General features: G+C 38.1%; 1 protein-coding gene across 1 annotated transcript; it reads left to right on the forward strand.

Moving 5' to 3' along the window:
* The first annotated feature begins 12,769 nt into the window (after positions 1 to 12,769).
* On the forward strand, positions 12,770 to 14,424 carry htr1d (5-hydroxytryptamine (serotonin) receptor 1D, G protein-coupled). The gene has a single exon (XM_055053427.1). The coding sequence runs from the start codon at positions 12,992 to 12,994 to the stop codon at positions 14,093 to 14,095; it is 1,104 nt and encodes a 367-aa protein (XP_054909402.1). The 5' UTR covers positions 12,770 to 12,991; the 3' UTR covers positions 14,096 to 14,424.
* The last annotated feature ends 12,198 nt before the right edge of the window (positions 14,425 to 26,622 follow it).

Raw genomic sequence — 26,622 nt, forward strand, 5'->3', positions numbered from 1 at the left:
GATTGCTCAGGGCTGCATGGTTTCCTGTCAAGATGAAACAATGAGATTACATTTATGAACATAAGAAAAGTAAACTCAAGCTTTTCATAAGTTCTTTCTCTTAATAATTCACTGCATTAAACCAAACCTGGTCCTTTTATTTATTCTCTTTATGCATTAATTCATTTCTGCTCCTTATATAGAGCACAGAAACATTTCTTCTGTTTTAATTAAAATAACCTTATTGAATCATTCTTTGATTGCGGATGTGGAAAGCTTTTCCTTAAGCATTTCTTTAAGAATATAAAATAATGCACATATCTTTGGTGAGACATCTGCAGCTTTCATGGGTAATATGGATTATATCAGTGACCCTGGGGTGTAGAAAATCAGATAAAAAGTTATCTAGGCTTCTTGCAAATAGAAAAACCGATATTTTAGTTGAATTTGTGTTTCTTATTTTAGAGTTCAGAATGAACGTAAAATGTAAAAGGTGTTTATTGTTACCAGAGAGCTGCTCTCTGATATAAGTAGCCTTCAAATGAGTATTAAAGGGGCAGCATTATGTGTTTTCCGGTCGCATAATGGCATTTTATACCACAACAAAGTAACTATTTTACCTTCAGCTGTTATCAAAATGCTCTATATGTCAAATATGACTTAAAAAATGTTACTTCCTCGAAGTTGGGCCTTTGTTTCTTTAAAAACGCCTGCTCTTTCTGATTGTGCTCTGTCTTCGGAAAGTTAAAAATGAATTTATTAACCCTTTAATGAGCTCAGCAGATCTGCAGTTCTACTAGGTCTTTGCTAATTGCTGCTGGCTAGTCTGAAGGAGCTGGAAGGGGGAGAAGCTGTGTCTGAAAGGCGGGGCTAAATCCACCCAGCCGTTTTCAAACATTTATGAAAGGGTCAACAGTGCAGGTATGGTTTTGATGAGAGAATAACATTAAAACACAACATAAAGCAAATAAAAGTTGATTTTACATGATACCGGCCCTTTAAATCTCATCCTATTATAACAAAATCAGTGTATCTGGAGGTGTTTTCTGTCTTTACTGTGTTAGTTAATGAGAATATACTGGAACTTTTAATTTGTAATAACATTCTAGTTCTACTGGAGCATGAACATGATTCAACTGAATTCATCATATTCATATATCACCAATTCACATTTACAAACAATTCAATCACAATTTAACTCCAATTTATCCTAGTTATCAAATATTGCATTAAATTCAGGCTGTTATTCAAAATAGTTTGACGTTCCTGTTTAAGGAAACACATCCAGTTATTGACATTCACAGCGTTTTGACATTTCTCTATTTGACAAGAAATAGAGAAAAAAGTTTTAAAGAAATCAGTAAGGCTGTTATTTCTGTTTTAAAGTTCTACTCTTATAATCTGAGCATATAAAAATAAATACTGCTAATCTAACGCCTCCATACGCCTGTTGATAACAGATCCTGTCATAAGCTGGAAGCAAACTGTGGATAACTAAACCTAAAAACTTCTTGTTTATTTCAGTTTTTCAAAGTTTCCTAACATTTCCATGTGATGTGCAAATTGCAGACGGATAGATGGAGGCTGAACTCCCTCAGCTGCGTTTAAGTAACGGAAACATCTTTCAACAAGTCGTCAATCACAAAATATAGGCCACTAATGGCTCAGGCAGCGACAGCGGCTGTGAAAACAGAATGCGTATAGATCCGGACATCACGACCCCTGCTGTCATTTTAACTGCCAGATTGTCAGGATTTATGATAACAACTGGAGGGCCCCGTCTTCAGACAGAACTCTAATTATGGGAGCAGATTACGCCGAGCTTGGGTCAGTAGATATTAAGGACACGACGGGAAATTAAGAGAAAAAAATGGTGAGAATAAGAGCTGAAAAAAGACAAGAATAAACACTTAAAATGGGAGAAAACCAAAGGGTGGAAGATTAGATCCTCCTGATTGAAGACAAAACACAATTAGCTTTGCCCTGAGACGGCACAGTGTGGTGGATTGTCCCCTCCAGTGAAACAATGGTGTGAAAATTGATGAAAAGAGAGGAGAACCTGACATTGTACGTCGAGAGAGACAAACTGGTTTTCTCACAGTCCGATTCCTTGTGAAGACTCCTGCTGTACAACCAATAAAAACACAACAGAGAGTCTCAGTTTCCTGAAGTGGTGAGAATCCAGTCTTAAACAAGGCCCAGCAGGACAAAAGCTGGCAAGAGACGACAGATAAAAGGCGTGCCTTGATCTAAAGATGGAGACGGCTGAACAAACTGGAGGTATTTTTGGTTCATTTTATGTTTTATGCTTTTTGAATTGAGGCTTTTAAGTTATGTGCATTTATTTCCCCTTACCCGAAGACGATTCTCTCCAGAAAATATGAGTGAGTCGCCAACATTTGTTGTTTTTCAGAAAAGAAACATTTAATAGCAAAAACTAAATTCTTTATAATTTCATTCTGTAATACAAACATTAAAAACCTGCAGCTGCTCTACATGACAAGGAGGCAGCAATGACCACTGCTAGCTAAAATGTTTGCTATGCTAACGCTAAATCCCTAATCTTAAACAGTAAAGCACTGTACTAACATGGTATTTAGTAGAAGCTAATGCTACATGCTATGCTAAATCCAACCATGTTTTGATGTAGTGTATCGCCCCCAACAGGGTGAAATTTGTTATTCTTACTAATTTTCTGTTTATTGTCTGACTGATGCATTCTGGGTATAAAGTAAAAATAATTTCCATTTCTCAAGAGGTGACTATTAGGACAGGAAGCAGAACTTTTGCGTAAACAATCTTCATCCACTTCAAAATAAGAGCGTGAATACAAGCTGCTTGCAGAAATCTTCAAGATGTTGAGCTTTATTTTACTGAAAACTTGCAAAACAGTCAAGTAAATTATCACTTCAGAATTTTAATTTAATCATTTAAGCTAAGTGCACTAAACGTTTTAAATGTTAGCGAAAATGCTACGTTGCTAGAAGTGAAATAACTTGCGTGACTAGTGGATTTTTTAGGAATTGAGTCTCTTTAGCAGCACCTTTGGGATGATTTAGAGTTGATCATATGAGGTCAGTCCTGCTTGTCCAACATCAGTGTCTGACCTTACAAATGTACTTCTGGAAAAATGGTCAAAACTCCCGTAAACACACTCTTCAACATTGTTATCGGCTGTTGGTTGACATCTTTTAAAGTACATAATTATCAAACCTGAGTGAGTTATTCATGTCCTGCTGTGCATCTAAACACGTTTCACTGTCATAAAAGGAGACTTTTCACCTTTTCTATGATCTATGAGAGGAAAACCTGCGGTCTTTCATGTTATCCTTAGTGCTGCTCTTGTTAAACATCGGCTGTTATCTGCTGGATGGATCGTTTCTTTCCAACCTTCAGTGACTCACTGGCCCTTCGCCTTTATGACTCATACGCACAACAAAACTCGCAGGATAAAAAGAGCGCGCTGCTGCTGGTCTTCATCCATTGAGCCAAACTCCCACTGCTCTCTCTGGATCTTTCTCCCTCCAACAAACATTACTTTTTAAATACAGATGTTTAATCTCAGCGTAAACAATTTGTCTACTTCAGAGTGTGATTTATGGACCTATTATATTTGTAACAACCGGGTAAAAATAAGAACGACACTAACCCTGATGTAAGATGTTGAGTCTCCAGTATCTTCATTGGGAGAAAATAAGGTGCTTGTAGCTTAACTCGCTTTATTTTCAGTGCACATCTATTTACTGAGCCTTCCACCTATTCCCAGTTCAGGATTATTGGATTTTAATTCATGGAAAATTAGTCTATTCAAGGTGTTTTTTATAGAGCGTGTCTAAAATATTCTACAGAAAATGCATTTTTGAACGTTGAGATACCTGGATGAAATGCTACTCGACGCGCTACTGGCTGGCATTTGCATAGCAGACAATCTGGTTAATTTTCCTTGGCAGGGATCTGAACCCCCAACCACAGAAAAACAGTACAGCTAGCTTGAGTTGTGATGTTTTGTTGCTCCATTTTGGGTCTCCACTGCTTCTAAAAAATGGCCCAAATGCGTAAAATGATCCTGCTGAAGAGTTATTTGTAAGTTATTTTTGTCTTAATTCAAATGTACAGAGTGATTTGCAGAACCTAGACTAAAATTACTTGGTAAGATTTTGTGTTTTTACAGTGTCGTCCTTCAGTTAATGTAATGTAATTAATATGAAATTTTAAGGCTTTTTACCAGCAAATATGCCAGTTTGATTAAATTTGTTGATATTATTAAATAGTGATGAATGAAATTGAGTCCAATTCATCAAATCCTCTAACAGGAAGAACGCACGGCTGTCATGAGAGTGAGTCTGATTGGAGAGGGAGCCATCATCATCTTTTATTTCTGCATGTTCTCGCCATGCTGCTGCAGACATGCTGCAGCCAACCTGCGTGGGCTGCAGAGAAAAACATGCAGCGCTCGGCGCATCTGGACCCGTCCGCAATGAAAAGACGCTCAGAAGAATCAGAAACGGGTTTCTGAGGATTTATGGAGAGCAAATCTACCGCTGGAAAATAAAATAAACCGCAGGAGAAATTAATGCGCAGCAAAGTGACAGAATTAAGTTCAGACCACAGCGTTCATTACGGCGGCTCAGAGGGATAATCTCTGGGATTAATACGAAGGGAACAGATTGCTGAAAACAAGACAGTTTAGCTGCTTAGCAGGAAAAATTACAGTTTCGTTCTCAGTGAAAATCCTGCTTATGTTGTAAACAATTTCAAAAATATAACTAAATATAACTTTATTGATCCCAAAGAAAAATAAAACTCCTCCAATTTATTGACATCTTGAATTGCACAATTCTTGATTTTAGAGTGAGTATATATACATTTATATACAATCTGTTTCACCAATTAATCACATTTAAATACAATTAAATACAATTAACTGTGACTAAATACAGTTTCTTTCAGCAAACAAACTGAATTTATATTGAGATTAAAAGACACTTTGTTCACCAATTAGTTGATGTCTGGAGATATTTGGTTGCATTAGTCTGAAATTAACAGGAGGCTGAAGACAAATGCACAGTTTCAACAGCCTGTCCAGTTTCACCAGTCTGTCCAGTTTCTCCAGTCTGTTTTAATCGTTATTTACTGCATTTATTTGTCCTGATTGGTTCCAGTTTGAACCATTTTCCCTCCTGAGTCTTTGATGTTTGGCTGTTTCTTCCCACCATGTTATCAACCTTTTATCTCGTTTTGGATTCTGGTGCTGAATTCGTTTTCCACTCACGGTTTACACACGACTACAGCGGAAATCACACTGCATCTTCATTTGTCGAGTTAGTTTTTTTCAGGTTTCTGCTCTTAGACACAACATTTGATTTTAGCAGGGATGCCTCTCCAAAAGGCGCCGTATTAAACATTAAGCCACTGTTCAATATTTCAGGGAAGACGTTTTTTTCTCGTGTGCGGCTCCTGCAGACCAGAAAAAGGAACGTCACAAATGGGAGTTTCACCAGTTCTGTTCGCATAAAGCTCCACTTTTCTCTCCTACTTTAGTTGTAGTGCTTTTTGAGGTCCATCCAGGTTTCAGTGATGTGAATGTCAGTCTGTTGCAGTCAAGCTTTAAGGTTTGGTGTCTGTACTTTCATATGTGGGTACTAAAAAGTGTGGTAAAGTTTAAAGACACTATATTATCGTAGAAAGCTTGTTTTGCTGTTTTATTCTGATCAATTACACATTTCATTTCAAATATCAAAATGTGCAAAATATGAATTTTGTGTGATGAATCCCCTTTAAATTGTCAAATTAAACAAATGTAGATTAATTTGGATAAAGTTAATTCAATTAATTCTCATGAATGGGAGACTTTATTAATCTGGATCGACCAGCTCAGCTAGATTGGTTTAGATTGGAAACTGCATTTTATAATTTCCAGTTTATGTTGTTCTGAACCATTTAAATGATAGATGTTGGATGTTTTACTGCATACTACAGTTCATTCAGCCCAGCTGAGCCAACATGAGTCACTCAGAACGTTGCAGGTTGTGATGCATTAGGTTTTTATCGCAGGCAGCTTTGATGAGCCCATCAACATCGTAATAAACTCAATCCGTCGCTCACCTTGGGCCGCAGTGGCCTGACAGAAACACCCACTGCAAAATTAGGATTATTTTAAAATGCCACTGCTGGCGCACTTCAACATCCATCTCTTCACCCGACCGCTCACAAAATCAGACTCATTCATTCCAGTTTACAGCAAACACCGGCCATTAGCTGACAGCGGATGGTTCCGCCTCCTCTGAGATAAATCAATTATCCTATCTCCACCGGGGCCTGATGGGTCCAGAGGGGATTACCGTTTCAGACCAGCTCCTCAGCATCTGCATGGCCTTCAAATTAAGAATTTGGATTTTTTTGGCTTCTTTTCTATTACAATTCTGTATTTTTATTTTTGTTGATGAGGAATAATTAGCTTTACACTGCAAAAACACAAAATCTAGTATTTTCCTATTTAGTTTCTAGTGCAAATATCTTGAAATAAGGCAAAAGTAACTTACAAGTTTCTTTTCAGCTTATTTTAAGTAAATAATTCCTTAATTGTTTAGAAAAAAAGTACTGGTTTTATTGGGAGATTATTTCATGTATAACAAGGATGTACAAATTTTTCGCCATGTTTGCCAAAATTAAAGACACAATTAGTCATGAACCAAACAAACATAAAATCAAGCAAATACAGAAGCTTATTAAAGTTAGCTAAATTTAGCAAAAATGTTTGCTAAATTTAGCCAAGTTCAATAATAAACATCTGACTTTTCAGTAAAAGTCTGTTGGTTTTATCTTTTGTTAAAACTTGGTATTAAAAACACAAAACCTTTGTTTGTATTTTACATTTTCCTGTGTAAGACAATGATGTTGTTGACAATTTTGACCCTGATCACAAATTAAAAGTCTTGATCTGCATCTATGAGCCACATTTGGATTATTTTTGATTTGCAGTTGGGGGCCTCACAAATTTAGTCTGAGGGCCACAAATGTCCCCGAGCCGCATGTTGGACACCCCTGACCTGTGACATAGAACAAGCAGATTTTCACCAATATTAAGACATTATTTACTTCAACCAAGCACCTTCTACCCTGATGACCACCAGTTAGATTTGTCTTATTTAAAGTGTTTTTGTACCATAAACTCAACCAAAATACTTGGCCCTATTTTGTGTTTTTGCAGTGTGAGCCACGCCCCGCTGTATTAGATCTTCAATTTCAAGGCCAGATGTAGCCATAATATATTTTATGAGGGGCAGCGTCCAGACAAATCCTTTCCTCTCATCCATTCATTAAGACGCTCATCAGCTGGTTCTGTTTGTTCCCCGGCCCATTTGGAGATAAGCCTTGTTTTGGACTTCTTTGATAGATGGCCAAACAGTTTAATCAGTTTTCATCAAACATGCTAATGCACATGCTTGTGTGTGTGTGGGTGTGTGTGCAGGAAAACACTGGAATCATATTACAGGGCAGCTGCTTGAAACCAGATCAAGAGGCTTGATCGACTCTCCACAACAATCTTATTGCTTGCTGACCACACTGTGAATTCGATAAAGCTACGCTGAGCGCTCTTAACAGACACTTACCAGTTTCTTCTGATGCAATGAAGTGTGGCTGTTTGTCATGCTGTGCAAGCTGTGTCGATGCTTAGCCTGTCAGCAGCTCAAGACATCTATAGTACGAGTTTCCTGGAGGTTTTTATGGCTAAAAAACTTAAATATTCACAATTTGTTCTGGTGGATCATCAATATGAAGATTGAGCTTTGAAACAAACTGAGCAGGGAAATTACTGAAAACTACATTTAAACTCAGGATGTTCATTTCCTGACCAAATGTTTATGACTGTTAGCATGTGGTTGGGACAACTGCTAATGCGCTAATAGTGTAGCTAATGTTTTATTTAGCGCTTTTGATATTTTTGAAAGCCATTTAGCGTCCTTAGCTTCAACAAAATTATTTTTTCTGGACAAATTTTATTGTGGTAATTTACATAGCTGTTCTGCAAACAGTAATTTTTGTTTAGCGCTTTTGCTAACCTTGAAAACATTTAGCCTGCTTAGCCTCCCCTAAATAATTGTTGCAGATAAATTCTAAAGCACGAATTTATTTGCTGTTTTGTAAACAGCTAAGTAATTTTTTGTTTAGCGCTTTATAAATTTTGCTAAGATTTAGCACACTTAGCTTTCCCTGTTTTAATTTTTCCAGATACGTCCAAAAGTGCGAATATACCTGCCTGTTTTGTAAACTTTCAGTTGAATAAAGTTTCAGTTACTGACTTTCGTCAAATAGTAAGACGTTAATATTCATACTCTTATTTTGACGAGGGCGAATTCCATTTCCTCTTCTCACTTTTTCTCCTCCCCCTCAATGATTATATTTAAAATAACAAACATACATGAACAAATAAAACATGAACAGTAGAAAACAAGTTAAGTATAATATTTAAGGAGATCACCAAACATGAATGTCAAAAAATGGTTGCAGTATTTCAGTGACAGATACAATTTGGGCTGAAGTTAGCGCTTTAGCATTAGCTTCCATTAATTACAGTGTTGGTGAAGTGTTTATAATTAGTGGTTTAGCGTTAGCACAGCTAACATTTAGCCCTCTTTGGCCCTTGCTGCTATTAGCCTTAGATTGTGAAAGTTGGGTTACATGTTACTTTTTGCATTGTACCGATTCCCAGTTGAGGAAAAAAATGCTTTCTGTTTATATTTTACTGCAGCAGGATTGTTGAGCTGCACGAGAATCACCCCATTCCTGAAGAGGCTGATGCAATAAAGCAGTTATTTTAAGTTTCTTTAAAGATACTGACGGTTATATAACAAAGAAGTTAAATGCTAGGCCAAAGACATTTCACTTGCTTGAGGATCTGTGGAGGCAGATCCTTCAAAATTATAGATTATAGCACTTAGTTATGGCGTCTGGAGCACAATAACCATAAAAAGTATGACTGAAAAAAGCTAGAACAAAAGTATATGTCTTCAACAATCCAGTTTTCTCGTGCCCCACAAAAATGCTGCTTTAAACTGAAAGAAAAAAGTCATTTTGTTTGGTCCTGATGGCTTCAGTGTGAGAGATCCAACTGGGGTCTGAATGTGTGCAATGAAGACTCCATCTTTCACAAGTATAACACTCAATAGGATCCTTATATCCATCATTCAAAGATGTTTTGATACCTGCTAGTCCAGTACATTTTATTTGATTTCAACAAATAGCAACATTTGTCACATTTTCAGCTGCTGCAGTTCTCCTTCAGCCTGTTCCCCTCCTGGCCTGTAGGGGCGCTGCACCAAGAACCACTGAAGGAAACGACACAAAAACCATTTTAAAAAAACGAAGTAAAATGTAAACAAAATTGGAGTAGTGTCAGATATTGGATTGTCCTTTTGTTTGAAGTGAAAGCAGCCAGGAAAGCCATTTTATACGCTAGTCAGGGTGTTTGTTTGGATTGTATTTACCCAGAATACCCTGCATTGTAGTCCACCTCCTGGTTTTGGAGCAGTTTCTGGTCCGCTGGCCGTTCACATAGGCATTCGAACCAAACCAGAAATCATTTTAACTGAACTGAGGGTTTTAGGCAGACAAGACTTTGTGTTTTACAAGTTTGATTTTGAGTTCACGCTCCCCAAATAAACTGCAGCCCAAGCTTAGCTGCAGCACCTTTTACCGCTGTATGCGCTGTACAATGGCTGCTGGAAAAGACAAGTGTTTTGTTGTTGACCTACCATCCAGAAACCACTTGCTGCATTTTTGTTTGTTTTGCAGGAGGTTCCACTTATACTTTTCAAAGATGCACAGTTGTATAATTGCCCATTTGATTGAATCCATTTTCATGTGAGTGTAAATTTTGCATTGGGGGGCGTGGCCAACTCATTTTATTTGGATTTAAAGTGACAGAATGTCCTGAAACAGCTCAAATTAGGCAGAACTGAGCAGACTAAAATCTCGTTATCAAAGAATAATTTTGTGCAAAAAATGCGATGTACCTGTTTAGATTAATCCAAACCTGTTTAAGGAAGCGTAACAGGTCACCTTTAAATCACATTTTAAAGGTTTTGACCAAACGGCGAAGCTGTTCGCTTTTGAACTTTATTTGCATAACAGTGTTTATTTTATCTCTTGTTGCTTCTTTTTGAGGAAAATGCAAATACTTGTGAATTTTTCTCCAGTTTCAGAGTTTTGTTCAGGAGTGAGAAACAATTTAAAACAAGGCAGGCGTCTAATCTTCCTGCATGACTTCCTCATGGATAAATTAGTTGGACGGCGGCTGTTATCGTCATAACCGTGCCACTCAGTGCCACTGAGTGCCACTCAGTGCCTCTGGTTTAAAAAGAAAATTACAACCTATACGTTTCTGCTGAATTTTTAACTAAGCTGAAGTGCTGGGGTAAGTAACACAATCATTTGAGTGTCTTTTGATGTCAACCGTGCATTCGCCTGCGTTGCGCTGATCGTTTCCCTCTGGCCTTTTCCTCGCTGTCAAACAGCACACAGGTCTTTGATGGGAGACAACCAGCAGCCATTTAAATGCCACGGAGCAAACTGGGAGCAGGACAGAGTCTTTTCTTTATTTATGGTCTGAGGAGGCTTTGAGTTTATGATTTCTACATCTACACTGCAGAAACACTAAATCTTACCAACTATTTTTCCTGTAACTAACTTACAGGAAACTTTTCACCAAAACATAGGAGCTTGTTTTAAATCAATAATTCCTTAATATTGATGAAGAACTGACTGATTCCACTGGCAGATTGTTTCACTTGCAACATGCTGAGTCGCACTGCAAGAGCACTGCGCCGTTGCCACCCCAGTGGAACTCGTGCTCCTCCAGTGGCTGGTTTTTCTTACCTGCTGCTTCGTTTACTATTCAAAAATACAAAACCTTACCGAGTATTTTTGGTTTAGTTTCTAGTGCAAATATCTTGAAATCAGACTAAATTAATTACCAAGCAGGTTATGGGAGCTTGTTTTCAGTCAATAATTCTTTAATATTGATGAAAAAGTTTTAGTTCCACTGTTGATTATTTTGCCTATAAAATAATAAAAATGTCCTGTTATAAGTGAAATAATCTGCCAAAGTAATCAGTATGTTTTTCCTATTATTAGTGAATCATTGACTAAAAGAAGCTCCTATTTCTTTCTGAAAAATTACTTATAAGTTAGTTTTGTCTAATTTAAAGACGAATTTGCATTAAACTAAAGTGGACTAAAAAAGATTATTTGTGTTTTTTGGGTGTTGTTCTTCTACTAATGTAATTAAACACATTCATTTTGTGAGTTTGAGCTGCTAAATATAACATTTTTTTCTCAAATTTTTTTTCCCCGCATATTTGAGATTTCAAACTCAGAAATTCATTCGTTTTTTTCTAAAACAAAAAATCTGAGATTGTTTTGAAAATTTCTACAAAAAGTTTAATGGTAATTTTTACATTTTCAAACTGAGAAATGTTCATGTTTTTTTCTAAATTATTTCTGACATTTACCTCAAAAATTGTTCTTACATAATTTGATATTAAAAATGAACAAATTTCCAAGATTTTTCTAAACATTTCTCAGATTGTTCTAAAAATGTAAAATAAAAAATATTTCAGAGATTAATATCAAAATAAAAAAAATCTTGCAAATGTCTGACTTTTTAAACTCAGAATTGAACTCACAATTTTTTTGAGTTTTTATTCTGAAAATTTCAGTTTTTTTCTTTGCAAGTTTCTGACTTTGTTTCTGCCAGTTTATTTATTTGGACAATAAATAGATTTATTGACAAATCAATTTTTATTGATCTAAAAATGCCGTTTATTTTACTTGTCAACTAACAAATTCTTCTGTATTCGGTTTATTTCTGTGTGCATTCACAGAAATACACACACAATATGAAAAGGAAACAATGTCTAATATCATTTTTTCTGCTTGTTTCATATAGAAGATTAATGCATCGCTGGATTAAAGTCACTGTAAATCCCAACGGACGCCACGGCTGAAACTTTCCCGGATAATCAGTGCAGTGAAGAGGAGAAATTAATGGACAAACATTTTACTCTGGGAAACTGAAAGAAAACCTTTTTTTATCATCTCGTTCCAGCGAAGTTTTGCATAATGGCCCAGAATCCCAGCGGACGCTGAAGAGACTCTGTAACCGAAACACTTCTCACATTAATCATGCAACTCTGATGTTTTTGTCTTCAAAGCGTCGTAGAAAAAGTCTAATATATGGACCTAAAATCAGGAAAAAAAAAAAGATAAAAGTGAAACGAGGTGTCATCATCTTCCTACATCCAATTCTGTGTTTTGTTGAAGAGGAGAAACAGATTTATGGCTCATAATTAGGAAATTATGACCATGTAACGACCTGATGGATTAGGATTTAACCTCAATGATGAAGCCAAACGGAAATTTTGAAATGTACTAATTGATTTGGTTGGGAAAATACACAATAATTAACATTTTTATTAATCAAACAGTCAATCAAGTTGCTTTGTGTTGCACATTTCAGCGATATTAGAGTTTAAAGACATAATAAACAAATCAGATAGTCAACAAGTTTGAAGATGAATAAGAAGTGGATCGAATATGTTGGTTTAAAAGTTAAAGTAAACAATTTTAAAATGATGTAATTAGATACATTTAGTCCACAAATACAATCAGAACAAACAGTAAATATAAAACAAATATTATCTAAAGTATAAGAGTCAATAAATTTGGATGATTTTGATATTTTTATGTATTTATTTTGGATATTTAAAATGTCTTCCTGTTCCAGTGTTAAATGTTCATTAGATAACGATGTTTATTATTTATTTTAGATTATTATGCCGTTACTTGAAAATGACGTCAAAACAACGATATTACGCTTATCGCGATAACTTCCGGTCGATGTGGAGAAAGTATTTATGATTCGAGATGCTGACAGATGTGATGTGTTCTGAACCGGTTCTTTTCTAAATATCATTCGGTTCTCCTCCGGATCTCGTTATGAACTGAAATCATGGAAAACGTCACGGAAAGCAACGCGACCGCGGCGCCGTGGACCGAGGCCACGCTGCTCAGCCTGCAGGTCTCCCTCTACGCGCTGCTAGGCGTCGTTACCTTGGTAACCGCGCTCTCCAACGCCTTCGTCATAGCCACCATCTTCCTGACCAGGAAGCTCCACACGCCGGCCAACTTCCTGATCGGGTCTCTGGCCATCACGGACCTGCTGGTGTCCATCCTGGTGATGCCGATCAGCATCGTCTACACCGTCACCAAAACGTGGTCGCTCGGTCAGATCGTTTGCGACATCTGGCTCTCCTCTGACATCACCTTCTGCACCGCCTCCATCTTGCACCTGTGCGTCATCGCGCTGGACCGCTACTGGGCCATCACGGACGCGCTGGAGTACTCCAAGCACCGCACGATGCGCAGGGCGGCCATGATGGTGGCGGTCGTTTGGGTGATCTCCATTTCCATCTCCATGCCGCCGCTCTTCTGGCGGCAGGCCACAGCGCAGGGCGAGCTGACGGAGTGCGTGGTGAACACGGAGAAGATCTCCTACACCCTGTACTCCACCTTCGGTGCCTTCTACGTTCCCACTGTGCTTCTCGTCATCCTCTACGGGAGGATCTACGTTGCGGCGCGCTCACGCATCTTCAAGACGCCTGCTTCCGGGAAGCGCTTCACCACGGCGCAGCTCATCCAGACCTCCGCGGGGTCTTCGCTCTGCTCCCTGAACTCTGCCTCCCACCAGGACGCGCACCTGCACGCCGGGAACACAGGTGGAGGCGGAGGCTCGCCTGTGTTCATGAACAGCGTGAAGGTGAAGCTGGCGGACAGCGTGCTGGAGAGGAAGCGCCTGTGCGCGGCGCGGGAGCGCAAAGCGACCAAGACGCTGGGCATCATCCTGGGCGCCTTCATCGTCTGCTGGCTGCCGTTCTTCGTCAGCACGCTGGTCAACGCCATCTGCACCACCTGCTGGTTCAGTCCGGTTCTGTTCGACCTCTTCACCTGGCTGGGATACCTGAACTCGCTCATCAACCCCGTCATCTACACGGCGTTCAATGACGACTTCAAGCAGGCTTTCCAGAAGCTCATGAAGTGCAGACGGAGCTTTTAGGGACACAGAAACTATGTTTCAGTAGATTACAGCTTCTGTAATTCAATTCATGGAATATTAGGGATTATAGGAGTAAATCTGCACCAAACAACTCAGAACCTTTTAGATTCGTCTCCAAAATCTAAAAGAAACATGGAAATGTCTGAAAAGTTGAAAAATTGCAAGAAAAAAATAAAAACTTGTAAATTTTGAGATTAACTAAATTTTCTATAAGATTTTTGTTGACTTCAGAAATCAAATTTCATAATTTCTTCCAGCAGATGTTTGACTTGAGTCATTGATCACTAGGAGACATGATGGCAAAAAAAATCAGTACATTTCTGCCAAATAACTCATCAGAATATTAAGCTTTGATATCCTGATTAATATCAACAATATTAATCAGGGTAATGTTATTATTTACTTTTTTTTTATTTTCTGAGTTTGAAAAGTTTGACATTTTCAAATTGAAACAAAAAATTAAAAAAATTTTAAAAAATCAGTTTTATTTTCTAGAAAATTTCTGACATTAAATTCAAAATTTGAATTTTTTTCTTGCAAATATTCCACTTCTGAAACACAAAAATTCCCAAAAGTCTGTTTGACTTTTCACACTCAAACTTTTCAAAATTAATCAGAAAATTTCAGATATTTTTGGGGTGGTAATGAACTTTTTTCTATCAACAGTTGTCATGGTGCACATCATGTATGTGAAACAGATTTATTGCAGTAAGAGTTTCTGCAGCGCTTTGAGATTAAATATAGTTTAAACTTTTCCAGTATTTATTTTTCTTAGTTCTGATGATTCTGACTGAGAGTCAAAGAAAACCTCAAACGCAAATCCTCTTTGTGGAGCCGAAGCCGCAGCATCAAGGACACACTAAACAAATCCATTTAAAAATTATTATGACAATAAAGTCTTAATATTATGACTTTGTTCTCTTAATACTATTAGTTTATCAGGCTAAATATTTAGCTTTTCACTGACTACTAATTATTCAGATGGAAGCTTAAGGCTTTTAACATTATAGCTAACTACATATTTAGCTTGCTAAATATTTAGCTTCAAACTAAATATTTAACAGCTAGCTTTAAGCTAACTGTGTGATCTCCTGTAATGATCACACGATTAGTTTGCAGCAGCTAGCTCTAAGCTAACCCGGTGATCTGCCTTAATGATTACACAGCTAGCTTGAAGCAGCTAGCTCTAAGCTAACCCGGTGATCTGCCGTAATGATTACACAGCTAGCTTGCAGCAGCTAGCTCTAAGCTAACCCGGTGATCTGCCGTAATGATTACACAGCTAGCTTGCAGCAGCTAGCTCTAAGCTAACCCGGTGATCTGCCGTAATGATTACACAGCTAGCTTGAAGCAGCTAGCTCTAAGCTAACCCGGTGATCTGCCGTAATGATTACACAGCTAGCTTGAAGCAGCTAGCTCTAAGCTAACCTGGTGATCTGCTTTAAAGATCACACAGCTAGCTTGCAGCAGCTAGCTCTAAGCTAACCCGGTGATCTGCCGTAATGATCGCACCGCTAGGTTGCAGCAGCTAGCTCTAAGCTAACCCAGTGATCTGTCGTATTGATCCCAGTATCTTTGTGATCATTGCAGCAGATTTGGTGCCGTTTTGGACCGGCACCAAGTTCTGGCGTCTAGATACAGTTTGTCAGCAGAGGGGAGGATGAAGATCTTAAACTTCCTGGCTGTGCTGCTGACTTTGGGCTTGATGAAACCCGCTGGACCCGAAACGGCGCCACAAATCATCACAGACTATCGACCTTTAGGAAGTTTAATTTTCTACTCTTCCTTCAGAACCTGAAAGATTCATTGAAAGAAAGATAACACATCTGAGGACACTGCAAAAATGCTGCAGAATATTTTCTGTCTAGTTTCTAATTCAATAAGAAAAATATTGCTGAAAAGTAACTTTGCAGCAAGATATGAGCTTGACAGTAATTCTTTTTATATTGAAAAATACAAAATAAAACTATTATTTCAATGGTTCGAATTTATAATTTATATTTCCATGATCTGAATGAATACATCTGCAAATGGAACAATTTTACCCTGTAATTATTTAATTAAAATAAGCTAATAAGCTACATCTTGTTAAAAATCTGCTTGTTAGTTATTTTTGTTTTATTTGAAGATTTTGTGTTTTTGCAGTGAACTGTCCATCGGCCATAACAAAGCATTTTTTTAAAAAAAAAATCACTCTTTATTTGTCTTATATCATATTTATATCTATTGGAGAAGGGAGTTTTGGGGTTTTCTTTAACTGTAACCCATAATTATAAATACCAAAAATATATTACTATGAGTTTATGAATTGAATTATGGAAACTGTATCTTTGTTGACACATTTAGATTTAAAATCTTCATCTTCCAAAGAGGTTCGGATGATAACAGGTTATTTTATTTGGCCGATTTGTTTGGAAACATGCAGAAAAGCCATCTTAAAGACTGAAGCATGCATCTTTCAGAAGAAAGGAGGGACCTACAACAGACTAACATAAAAAAAATAATTTATCCATCAAAAACAGTTTTTTTCTGGATGATGGGAACTATTGTGAAAGGATCTTTTGTGACATTGTGGAAAAAAAGCAAACCTGAAGCAACTGGACTGAAACCTGCAGAGATGTAAAGCCATTAAAATGTCTGTTTTCTCTCCGTCTCTCTGCCGTTGCTCCCATGTTTCTCTGTGCCAGAGTAAAAATAATAAGCAAGACTAAAAACGCTTCATTTGCATAAAAATAAAAGTGCTGGTCTGCGGTGTCTACATGTTGTAGCTACAACAATAACGCCGAAGCAGCAGAACCGGGTCACATTGATATTACATAAACAGCAAATATTGATTTTAATGGGTTTTTTATGTGCTTGTTGATTAATGTGTTCATGTGGGAAAAAGTTATTGGCAGATTGGATGGATTTGCAGGAAAAGTTTGATTTAAATCACATTTCTGGAAGCCCTGAAAACGACGGACCATAAGATGCACATTCACCAGATTCAGTTCATTTTGGGTTAAATTATTATTATTATTATTATGTTGAAAATGTGTTGAGAGGACTGGATGAATCTGTTTTCAGGAGAAATAAAAATTATGAATAAATAAAAGATGAAATAATATGTTGTGAAAATCAATATGGCTTCTCATCTCTGTTTGCTTTTCCAAACATCAGCTGGAGGTAAAACAGACACTGATGTGTTACTGCAGCTTTAGCACAGAAAACAATAAACTGATATGAATTATTAAGTGTTGGATTGAAACAGCCAACAGAGTAAAATACCTTAGAATATTCACACTTTGTTATATCACAACCCTAAACTTTGGTGGATTCATCTGGACTTTTTTATGAATTGGAAGAAAACTACTAAGTGATGTTCATCCATTTTTATTAATCACTCATTATTTTACAATTAAATCAGACTTCTGAAACTCTGAAATCTGCTCATTTTTTCCCCAGAAAGTTCATGAAATAAATCTCAAATTCAACAATTTTTCAAGCTAAGTTTCCACTTTTGAAACACAGAAAATGTCCAAAGTAAAAATGTTTTCTTCTGAAATTCACACATTTTTAAGTTATTTGTAGAAAGTTTTTAGATTAAATTTCTGTGGGTTTGTTTCTGTCACATATTTGACTTTTCAGTATTTATTTAAATAAAAAATTATAAATGAATTATGTAATTTTAGTTCATAAATAACTATGTATGAATTAAACACATATATAGGTCTATGTACATACTATATATATATATATATATATATATATATATATATATATATATATATATATATATATATATATAAATTCCCTTCTCACCCACCGCGGGTGGTTCTTATCCTCTGAGCTCGGGTCCTCTACCAGAGGGTCCTGCAGTATCTTGGCTGTGCCAAGGACTGCACATTTCTGGACTGAGATGTCTGATGTTGTTCCTGGGATCTGTTGTAGCCACTGCTCCAGTTTGGGGGTTACTGCCCGAGGGCCCCGATGACCACAGGCACCACTGTGGTCTTCACCTTCCAGGCCTTCTCCAGTTCTTCCCTGAGGCCCTGGTATTTCTCCAGGTTCTCATGCTCCTTTTTCCTGATGTTGCAATCACTTGGTATTGCTACATCTACCACAACGGCTTTCCTCTGTTGTTTATCCACTACGACAATGTCTGGTTGGTTCACCATTACCATTTTGTCTGTCTGGATCTGGAAGTCCCACAGGATCTTAGCTCTGGCGTTCTCCACCACCTTTGGGGGTGTTTCCCACTTTGATCTCAGGGTTTCCAGTCCATATTCTGCACAGATGTTTCTGTACACTATGCCTGCCACTTGGTTATGTCGCTCCATGTACGCTTTCCCTGCCAGTATCTTGCACCTGCTGTGATGTGCTGGATTGTCTCAGGGGCCTCCTTGCACAACCTACACCTTGGGTCTTGTCTGGTGTGGTAGATCTGGGCCTCTATTGCTCTGGTGTTTAGGGCCTGTTCCTGGGCGGCCAGGATGAGGGCCTCTGTGCTGTCCTTGAGTCCAGCTTTTTCCAGCCATTGGTAGGATTTACTGATATCAGCCACTTGGGTTATTTGCTGGTGGTACATCCCATGTAGGGGCTTGTCCTCCCATGATGGTATCTCTGGCACCTCAACCTCCGTTCCCTGTTGTCTGAGACATTCACTGAGCACATTGTCTGTTGAGGCTTTGTCCCTGATGTATTTATGGATCTTAGTTGTTTCGTCCTGGACAGTGGTTCTCACACTCACTAGTCCTCTGCCTCCTTCCTTGCGGCTCGTGTACAGTCTCAGGGTGCTGGATTTGGGGTGGAACCCTCCATGCATTGTTAGTAGCTTTCTAGTCTTAATATCTGTGGCTTTTATCTCCTCCTATATATATATATATATATATATATATATATATATATATATATATATATATATATATATATATATATATATATATATATATATATATATATATATATATATATATATATATATATATATATATATATAGCAGACATAGAGGACAGTTACAAGTACCTAGGTATACCACAAGTAAATGGCAACCTCGATGAGGCCACAAAGAAAAGGAGCCACAGCTAAATACCTCCAACGAATAAGGCAAGTCCTGAGAAGCCAGCTCAATGGCAAGAACAAAATCCGTGCGATAAACAGCTATGCCCTGCCAGTAATCAGATACCCTGCTGGAATAATCAGCTGGCCAAAGGAGGAGATAAAATCCACAGATATTAAGACCAGAAAACTACTAACCATGCATGGAGGGTTCCATCCCAAATACAGCACCCTGAGACTGTACACGAGCCGCAAGGACGGAGGCAGAGGACTAGTGAGTGTGAGAACCACTGTCCAGGACGAAACAACCAAGATCCATAAATACATCAGGGACAAAGCCTCAACAGACAATGTGCTCAGTGAATGTCTCAGACAACAGGGAACAGAGGTTGAGGTGCCAGAGATACCATCATGGGAGGACAAGCCCCTACATGGGATGTACCACCAGCAAATAACCCAAGTGGCTGATATCAGTAAATCCTACCAATGGCTGGAAAAAGCTGGACTCAAGGACAGCACAGAGGCCCTCATCCTGGCCGCCCAGGAACAGGCCCTAAACACCAGAGCAATAGAGGCCCAGATCTACCACACCAGACAAGACCCAAGGTGTAGGTTGTGCAAGGAGGCCCCTGAGACAGTCCAGCACATAACAGCAGAGTGCAAGATACTGGCAGGGAAAGCGTACATGGAACGACATAACCAAGTGGCAGGCATAGTCTACAGAAACATCTGTGCAGAATATGGACTGGAAACCCCAAGATCAAAGTGGGAAACACCCCAAAGGTGGTGGAGAACGCCAGAGCTAAGATCCTGTGGGACATCCAGATCCAGACAGACAAAATGGTAATGGCGAACCAACCAGACATTGTCGTAGTGGATAAACAACAGAGGAAAGCCGTTGTGGTAGATGTAGCAATACCAAGTGATTGCAACATCAGGAAAAAGGAGCACGAGAAACTGGAGAAATACCAGGGCCTCAGGGAGGAACTGGAGAGGGCCTGGAAGGTGAAGACCACAGTGGTGCCTGTGGTCATCGGGGCCCTCGGGGCAGTAACCCCCAAACTGGAGCAGTGGCTACAACAGATCCCAGGAACAACATCAGACATCTCAGTCCAGAAATGTGCAGTCCTTGGCACAGCCAAGATACTGCAGGACCCTCTGGTAGAGGACCCGAGCTCAGAGGATAAGAACCACCCGCGGTGGGTGAGAAGGGAATTTTTTATATATATATATTTGCATCATATTTATATATGATGCAAACAACCAGGAACATAGAAACAGAAACTTAGACGTTCATCATATAATCTCTACATCTTTTTCCAATTCCATCATTTCGGTTGTTTGTTCAATAAAATCATAATTTTATTCCAAAGACGGTAAGAAAACATGAACCCAAACCGGCGCCGTCGCTGTAGATCAGCTTCGTCGGGGAAACTGCTGGCGGTAACATCCGGCCGTCTGGAGCAGGAGAACCGAAAGGTCACGACGCATTTAACCTCAGAAGATGGGGCCTGTCACTTCTCGGCGAGCGTGAGGAGCAAGGCCACAGCGGAGCGTAAACAGAGTGAGTGACAGCGGCGCAAACAGACGCAGAAACGGATCGCTGGAGCTGCTGATAGCGGCGCTGAAGGGCAATAAGACACAACAGGCGAAACCCAAACCACCGCTTGGAAATACAAACTGAGGCATCCAGATTCAAATGTTTTGATTCAAACAGACGGAAAAACAACAAGCCAAACAGTGGGGGGTGACTGTTTTGGTCCAAATAAATAAAAATATATGCTAATATTCAAGAATCACATGAAGATGCTGCACTGAAAACCTGACTGTTATTCCACCAAATGCTGGTTTCTGAACTCTTCCTGAGTAAAATTATGAGTATTATTGTTTACAAACGAACATTAACTTGTTTTCTTGGCATTATCTGAAAGCACTGCAACTTTTTTATTATTTTTACCGTTTTTCATTTTCAGTTAAATTTCTGCTTTGAGTTTTGCGGATATGCAGTCAGTAGTTCACAGATGTTCATTTCACTGTAAGAGAAACTGGTCATTTTACGTGGTTGTTTCTTCCAGAGCTGAATTTGTGTTTATTCTGAAAGGATGAGAGGTAAAATGGATGAATGCTTAAAACAAAGTCTCAATACGTTTCTGTTTTATCTGAGAAAAAAACAGATTTTATGTCCATATCTAAGGTTGGGATGACAAAGACAACACAGTACATAAATTATGCAGATTTGAGTTATGTGCATGACTTGCTGACATTTTGGTCAATGTATAGATATGACTCCTCCAACGCAGTCCTCCTGTGTCTCCGATACGGACGGCGGTTTATATTCCAGCCTGACTCAGAGACACACAGGGGATTAAATATTAAAGAAACCAAACAAGTGTTTCACATTTCCACTCCATTCAAACACAAAAACATCCTTCAATTGTTTGAGCTGGGCGACAAAAAGCAAAGCAAACACATATACGTTCAAATATTTCCAAATATTTTCACTCTTGTTTAGAAAATGATGCCTTGCTGAAAATATTCCTGCCCCTTTAATTATTTCAGTTCATTTATTGGGACATTATAGGAAAAAAACCCAACAGAAATTGAGTATAACTGTCAAAAGGAGCTAAAATTAAAGGGATTAATTATGATTTATTGATTGTTGAGATAATTGTAAACTAGTAATCAAATAAAGTTAATCATTAATTGGAATATAAACCTAAAAAAGGCCAAATGATGAAAAACCTGTGAATCAATAAAGCAGAAATAAAGACAAAACTGAAACTATTTTGCATTTAAGATAAACGCTTTCTCTTCACTGTAAAAACTAAAAGTCTTACCAAGTATTTTTGGTCTAGTTTATTGATTTTTATAGAGTTTATATTGCAAATATTTTAGTAACTTGAAAAATGACAAAACTAAAAACAAATTTAGAAGCTTGTTTTGGTTGTATGATTCATTATTATTGATGAAAATGTTTTATTCCACTAAAATTTAGTTGTTCATTGGCATCTTTAATGTTTTGTGAAACAGGCGATTAAATAAGACATCTTTTGTCTGATTACGGTTTTTATAGTGTTAGTAACGCCTAAAAAGAAAATCACAACTTTCACATTTTTGTGCTAAAGTTTGTGTTTCTGCTGCTGCTAAAAACAACAAGGTCTGAAAAATGAGCCATTTCAAAAACACTCCCAAAAGTGACATCACAAATCTCTGACCTAGTGACATCACTGCCCTGACCTAGTGACATCACTGCCCTGACATAGTGACATCACTGCCCTGACCTAGTGACATCACTGCCCTGACCTAGTGACATCACTGCCCTGACCTAGTGACATCACTGCCCTGACCTAGTGACATCACTGCCCTGACCTAGTGACATCACTGCGCTGACCTCGTGACCCCGGCGGAATCCAAACCCGTCACCTGGCAACCAGAGTTCCAACACCAAGAACAAATAAGATAATTTTTTTAAACCAATGATTTATTGTAGAAGCAGCTCTTCCTCTTCCTCAAATTGTTATTTATTATTCTATTATTCATCCACATGCTGAAAAAAACAGTGTAATTATCTCAGAGGTTTTATTAATTTACTTAGAATATGATGCATTGTGACAAAATGTAAATGTTTAGAATGCATTTTACTTGGTTTTATTAGCTTCCCGTATAAAATCCTTCAAATTTGTCTCTGTTTTTCGTTTTATTCTGTCTTTACAAGATTATTGGCACAGTTTATCCTTGTTCTGTGCCCTTCGCTGAGTCACAGTGACATGGTTAAAGGCAATAAATGTTTAAAGAGGGATAAGAATAGAAAGATTACAAATGTAGACAGTAAATTTGGCAGAGAAACGAGACGACAGAGAACTGGAACATTTTTCTGTGAATAATATTAAAAGATCACAGGTAAAGGTCAGATGTGAAGGTTACAAACAGAGCTAAATATTTTCTTTGCCTCATTGATTTACACCCTTGGAGTTCGTTTAGTCTGTAATTTGTATTGCCAGAACACAGTCTGCATTGTTGAAATAATTTTCAGTGGAAAAGGTCAGGATACAGAAGCTGAGCACAGGTTTCAGTAATAAGCAAAAACATGATTCAAAAAGCAGAACATATTAACCATAACAACTGGAAAAGACCAGACATCTTACCCATGGCTGCACATTAACACATTTACCTTAAACGACAGGCAGATTGTGCACACATCCAGGGGGAGAAACATAACAAAATACAAAAATGGCTGCCATAACAACTCAGAAACAATGTTTATCATGCTTGGGAGCTTCTGGCAGAGAAAATGTGAGGTTTTTGGGGTGAGATGAGGGAGGGAGAGTGAAGGAGAGTTTGGAGAGAAACACACAAAACACTCACAGCCGAGGGGTAGTTTGTTCCACTCAGTGATCCGTCCAGTTAAAAGCAGATGAACCACAGATGAACCCAATAAGAGTGAAGCAGTTTTATTCAGTGAATTTTTCACAGTTTAAATTTTCAGTATTATGCAAAATTTGCATAAAAGGTCCAAATGTATTTATATTTGGGTTTAAAAACAGCCAAAGCGCCATGTTATGGCAATATGTTTATGTGTTTTAGTGTCATTTCAAATTCCTGCATGGTTGCCTAGCAAACTAAGCTGAGCTGCAGCACATCTGGTCAGCTGGTTTTGCCACTGTACAATGGCTGCTGGAAAATAAAGGGGTTTTGTGATTGATTTACCACCCAGAAACCACTTGCTGCATTCTTGTTATTTGTGTAGGAGGCTCTACGAATGTTTCTCTAAAAACAGTCCCACAGGCTTATGGGCTGTACACCAACATGTTAATTACATTTTTTACTCAAAGTCGTTATTAGTCACTGAGATTTTAGTCTAGTCTGTTTTTCCCTACTGGTCTGTTTTAGGGTGTCTTTTCATTTTAAATCCAAATAAGCTGATGGCCACGCCCACCAACTTAACGTTTACACTCGCATGTGAAAACATCAGCAAAAAGATGTGCAAAAATACAACCATACATCTTTAAAAAGCAAAAGTGGAGCCTCCTGCACAAATGACAAAAATGCAGTGAGTGGTTTCTGGATGGTAGGTCAGCAACAAAACACTTGTCTTTTCCAGCAGCCATTGTACAGCAGTAAGACCAGCTGAACAAATGTGCTGCAGCTGAGCTTGGGTTGCTAGGTAACGGGCGGAATGCGGTTGAGGTTGCTAGGTAACGGGCGGAATGCGGTTGAGGTTGCTAGGTAACGGTGCATGCTGATTTGTTGACATTCTGGAGGTTTTTGAAACTGCTCATTTTCCAGAAACAAACAAAATAAAAAAAACATGAACTTATTGCCCAAAAAGTAATTTAAGAGCTGATTTTAGAAGCAGTAGAGAACGAAATGAAATTACAAAAACATGCAAAATGTGAAAAGTGTCTTTGTCATGTCCAGTGGTAAAGACAGACAGTGAAATTAAGACATTAACTAGGTGCTAACAAGACCAGAACAACAGAAGAAATCTACATACGGCCACAATTTGTCAAAATAAAAACAGTTGTGAGAATAGACTCTTACCCACAAATGACGCTAATGGACTTCAAAAGGGACATCATTGTGTTTCAGGAAAAGCAATTGGATTCATCACAGAAACCTGTTATGCTACTAACAGTAGCATGAAAGGTTGCCAGAGTAACGCAAATGAGAATATTTCTGATTGAACTGTTATGTTAACCAGAGAAGGAACAGGCGAGCTGATAAATGCTGGATGGGTTTTGGTGACTCTTTGACAAAATGACAAACACTGTTTATCATCATGGCAGAAGAAATAACTCAATGTTCATGTGGACAACAAACTGGACTGAAGAGAAAAGATCGTACTCCCACAGGAAGCCAGCATCACGTAAAACATTTAACTTCTCTTTGGAATTTATTATCTTTCATACTTTAAATTGAACCAAACTGAACTAAATTGAATACCACAGATTGATACAATAGCAGATAAATCAGAGTTAAGCCCTACTGGATTTTAGAAGTAATGCATAAAGCAAATTAAGAATAGCTCCAGTTATCTGAACAAAATGCAAACTTTTGGTGCCTTTGTAAAGTTAAGATGTTTGGGAGGAGAGGTAAAACTAACAAATTACGAGCCCAAGCGCTTGGGTTGTTGTTCTGCTTCTAACAACAACCCAAACGCTTGAAAAAAAAAATCAACCACCAGTTTTTGACAGTAAGTTAATATCTTTTGGAGTCTGAAAAAATAAGCGGCTTCAGAAATCTCTGGAATGTAAAGTCACAAATCAGCAGGCACTGACCTTTCACCTGGTGAAGCGCCCAGCCCATTACCTGGCAACCCCAGTGGAACTCCACCCGTTACCTGGCAACCCCAGCGGAACTCCACCCGTTACCCAGCAACCCCAGCGGAACTCCACCCGTTACCTAGCAACCCCAGCGGAACTCCACCCGTTACCCAGCAACCCAAGTGGAGTTCCAGAATGTTTGGTTAGCTGGTTTTACTGCTGTTTGTTTTGCTTTCAGCAAAACATATAATGAACATGTTTTGTTTCGCCCATTGACTTAGTATGGGTCAACATCAAGGACAATAAAGAAAACCTAAACAGTAATCTTCAGTCGTTTGCTGCTCCTCCGTCTCTCAGTTCAGTGACTCTCGGCTCGTAAGCTTCATGTGCTGCTGGCTGTCTTGTCTCTACCTGAGATGCAGGCAGGAACATTGCTTTTTACTCCCAGGCGCTGCTTGTACCGCTGGGAGGATGAGGCACTGAATCCTGTTTACTGAGGTATGAAAGGGAGTTTTATCTCAGAAAAACATGAAAGTCTGTCTAGGATTTTCTAACTATCACTCCTTCTGATACGTTTGAACACCAGGTTGATCATAAATGAAAAACTATCTTTGGACTGTTTGAGCTGGGATACAAAAAGTAAAATAAAAACAATTAAATTCAGAGAGTCCTTTATACAAATGTAAAATGCATATTTATTTTGTTTAGTTCTGGCTTAATTTCTGCTCTGAATATGTATTTTTAAGTCTATATACTTCAGTTAATCGATCGATCTATTGTTGACGATCATTTCAATAATCAATTGATCATGTGTGATCACATTAATCGCTTCAGATTATCTATTTTTGTTCAGATTCTGGGATTTTTACATGACAGAAAAAAAAGAAAAGTTTAAGTTAGTACATTTAAACTAAGGTAAAACTAAGATATTTAGTTTTAAATATTTTCTCTAAAACTGAAACAAAAATTCTTGATAAAATTTAGTGTTTTGCAGTGTCAACTAAAAGTCTTTAAATGACCGTTTTAGATTCACTTGGTTCAAATTCACTAAAGAAATTATATGAAATTGATCTTTAGGGAATAAAATGTTTATTTTCTTATTAAAAAGAGGAACTTAATTGTTTATTTGAATCTTTAATGTATTTCTAAAGTTCTAGAATTAAGGCAAACTAAAACAAACAAAAAAATCCTTTATCAGATTTATCGATTAATCGTCAGAACAATTG

The sequence above is a fragment of the Poeciliopsis prolifica genome, unplaced genomic scaffold, assembly GCF_027474105.1.
Source record: "Poeciliopsis prolifica strain line A6 unplaced genomic scaffold, Auburn_PproV2 SCAFFOLD037, whole genome shotgun sequence".
Lineage (NCBI taxonomy): Eukaryota > Metazoa > Chordata > Actinopteri > Cyprinodontiformes > Poeciliidae > Poeciliopsis > Poeciliopsis prolifica.

What these genes read in the sequence shown, in the direction of transcription:
- htr1d (XM_055053427.1), top strand. Translation starts at nt 12,992, where the DNA reads ATGGAAAACGTCACGGAAAGCAACGCGACCGCGGCGCCGTGGACCGAG.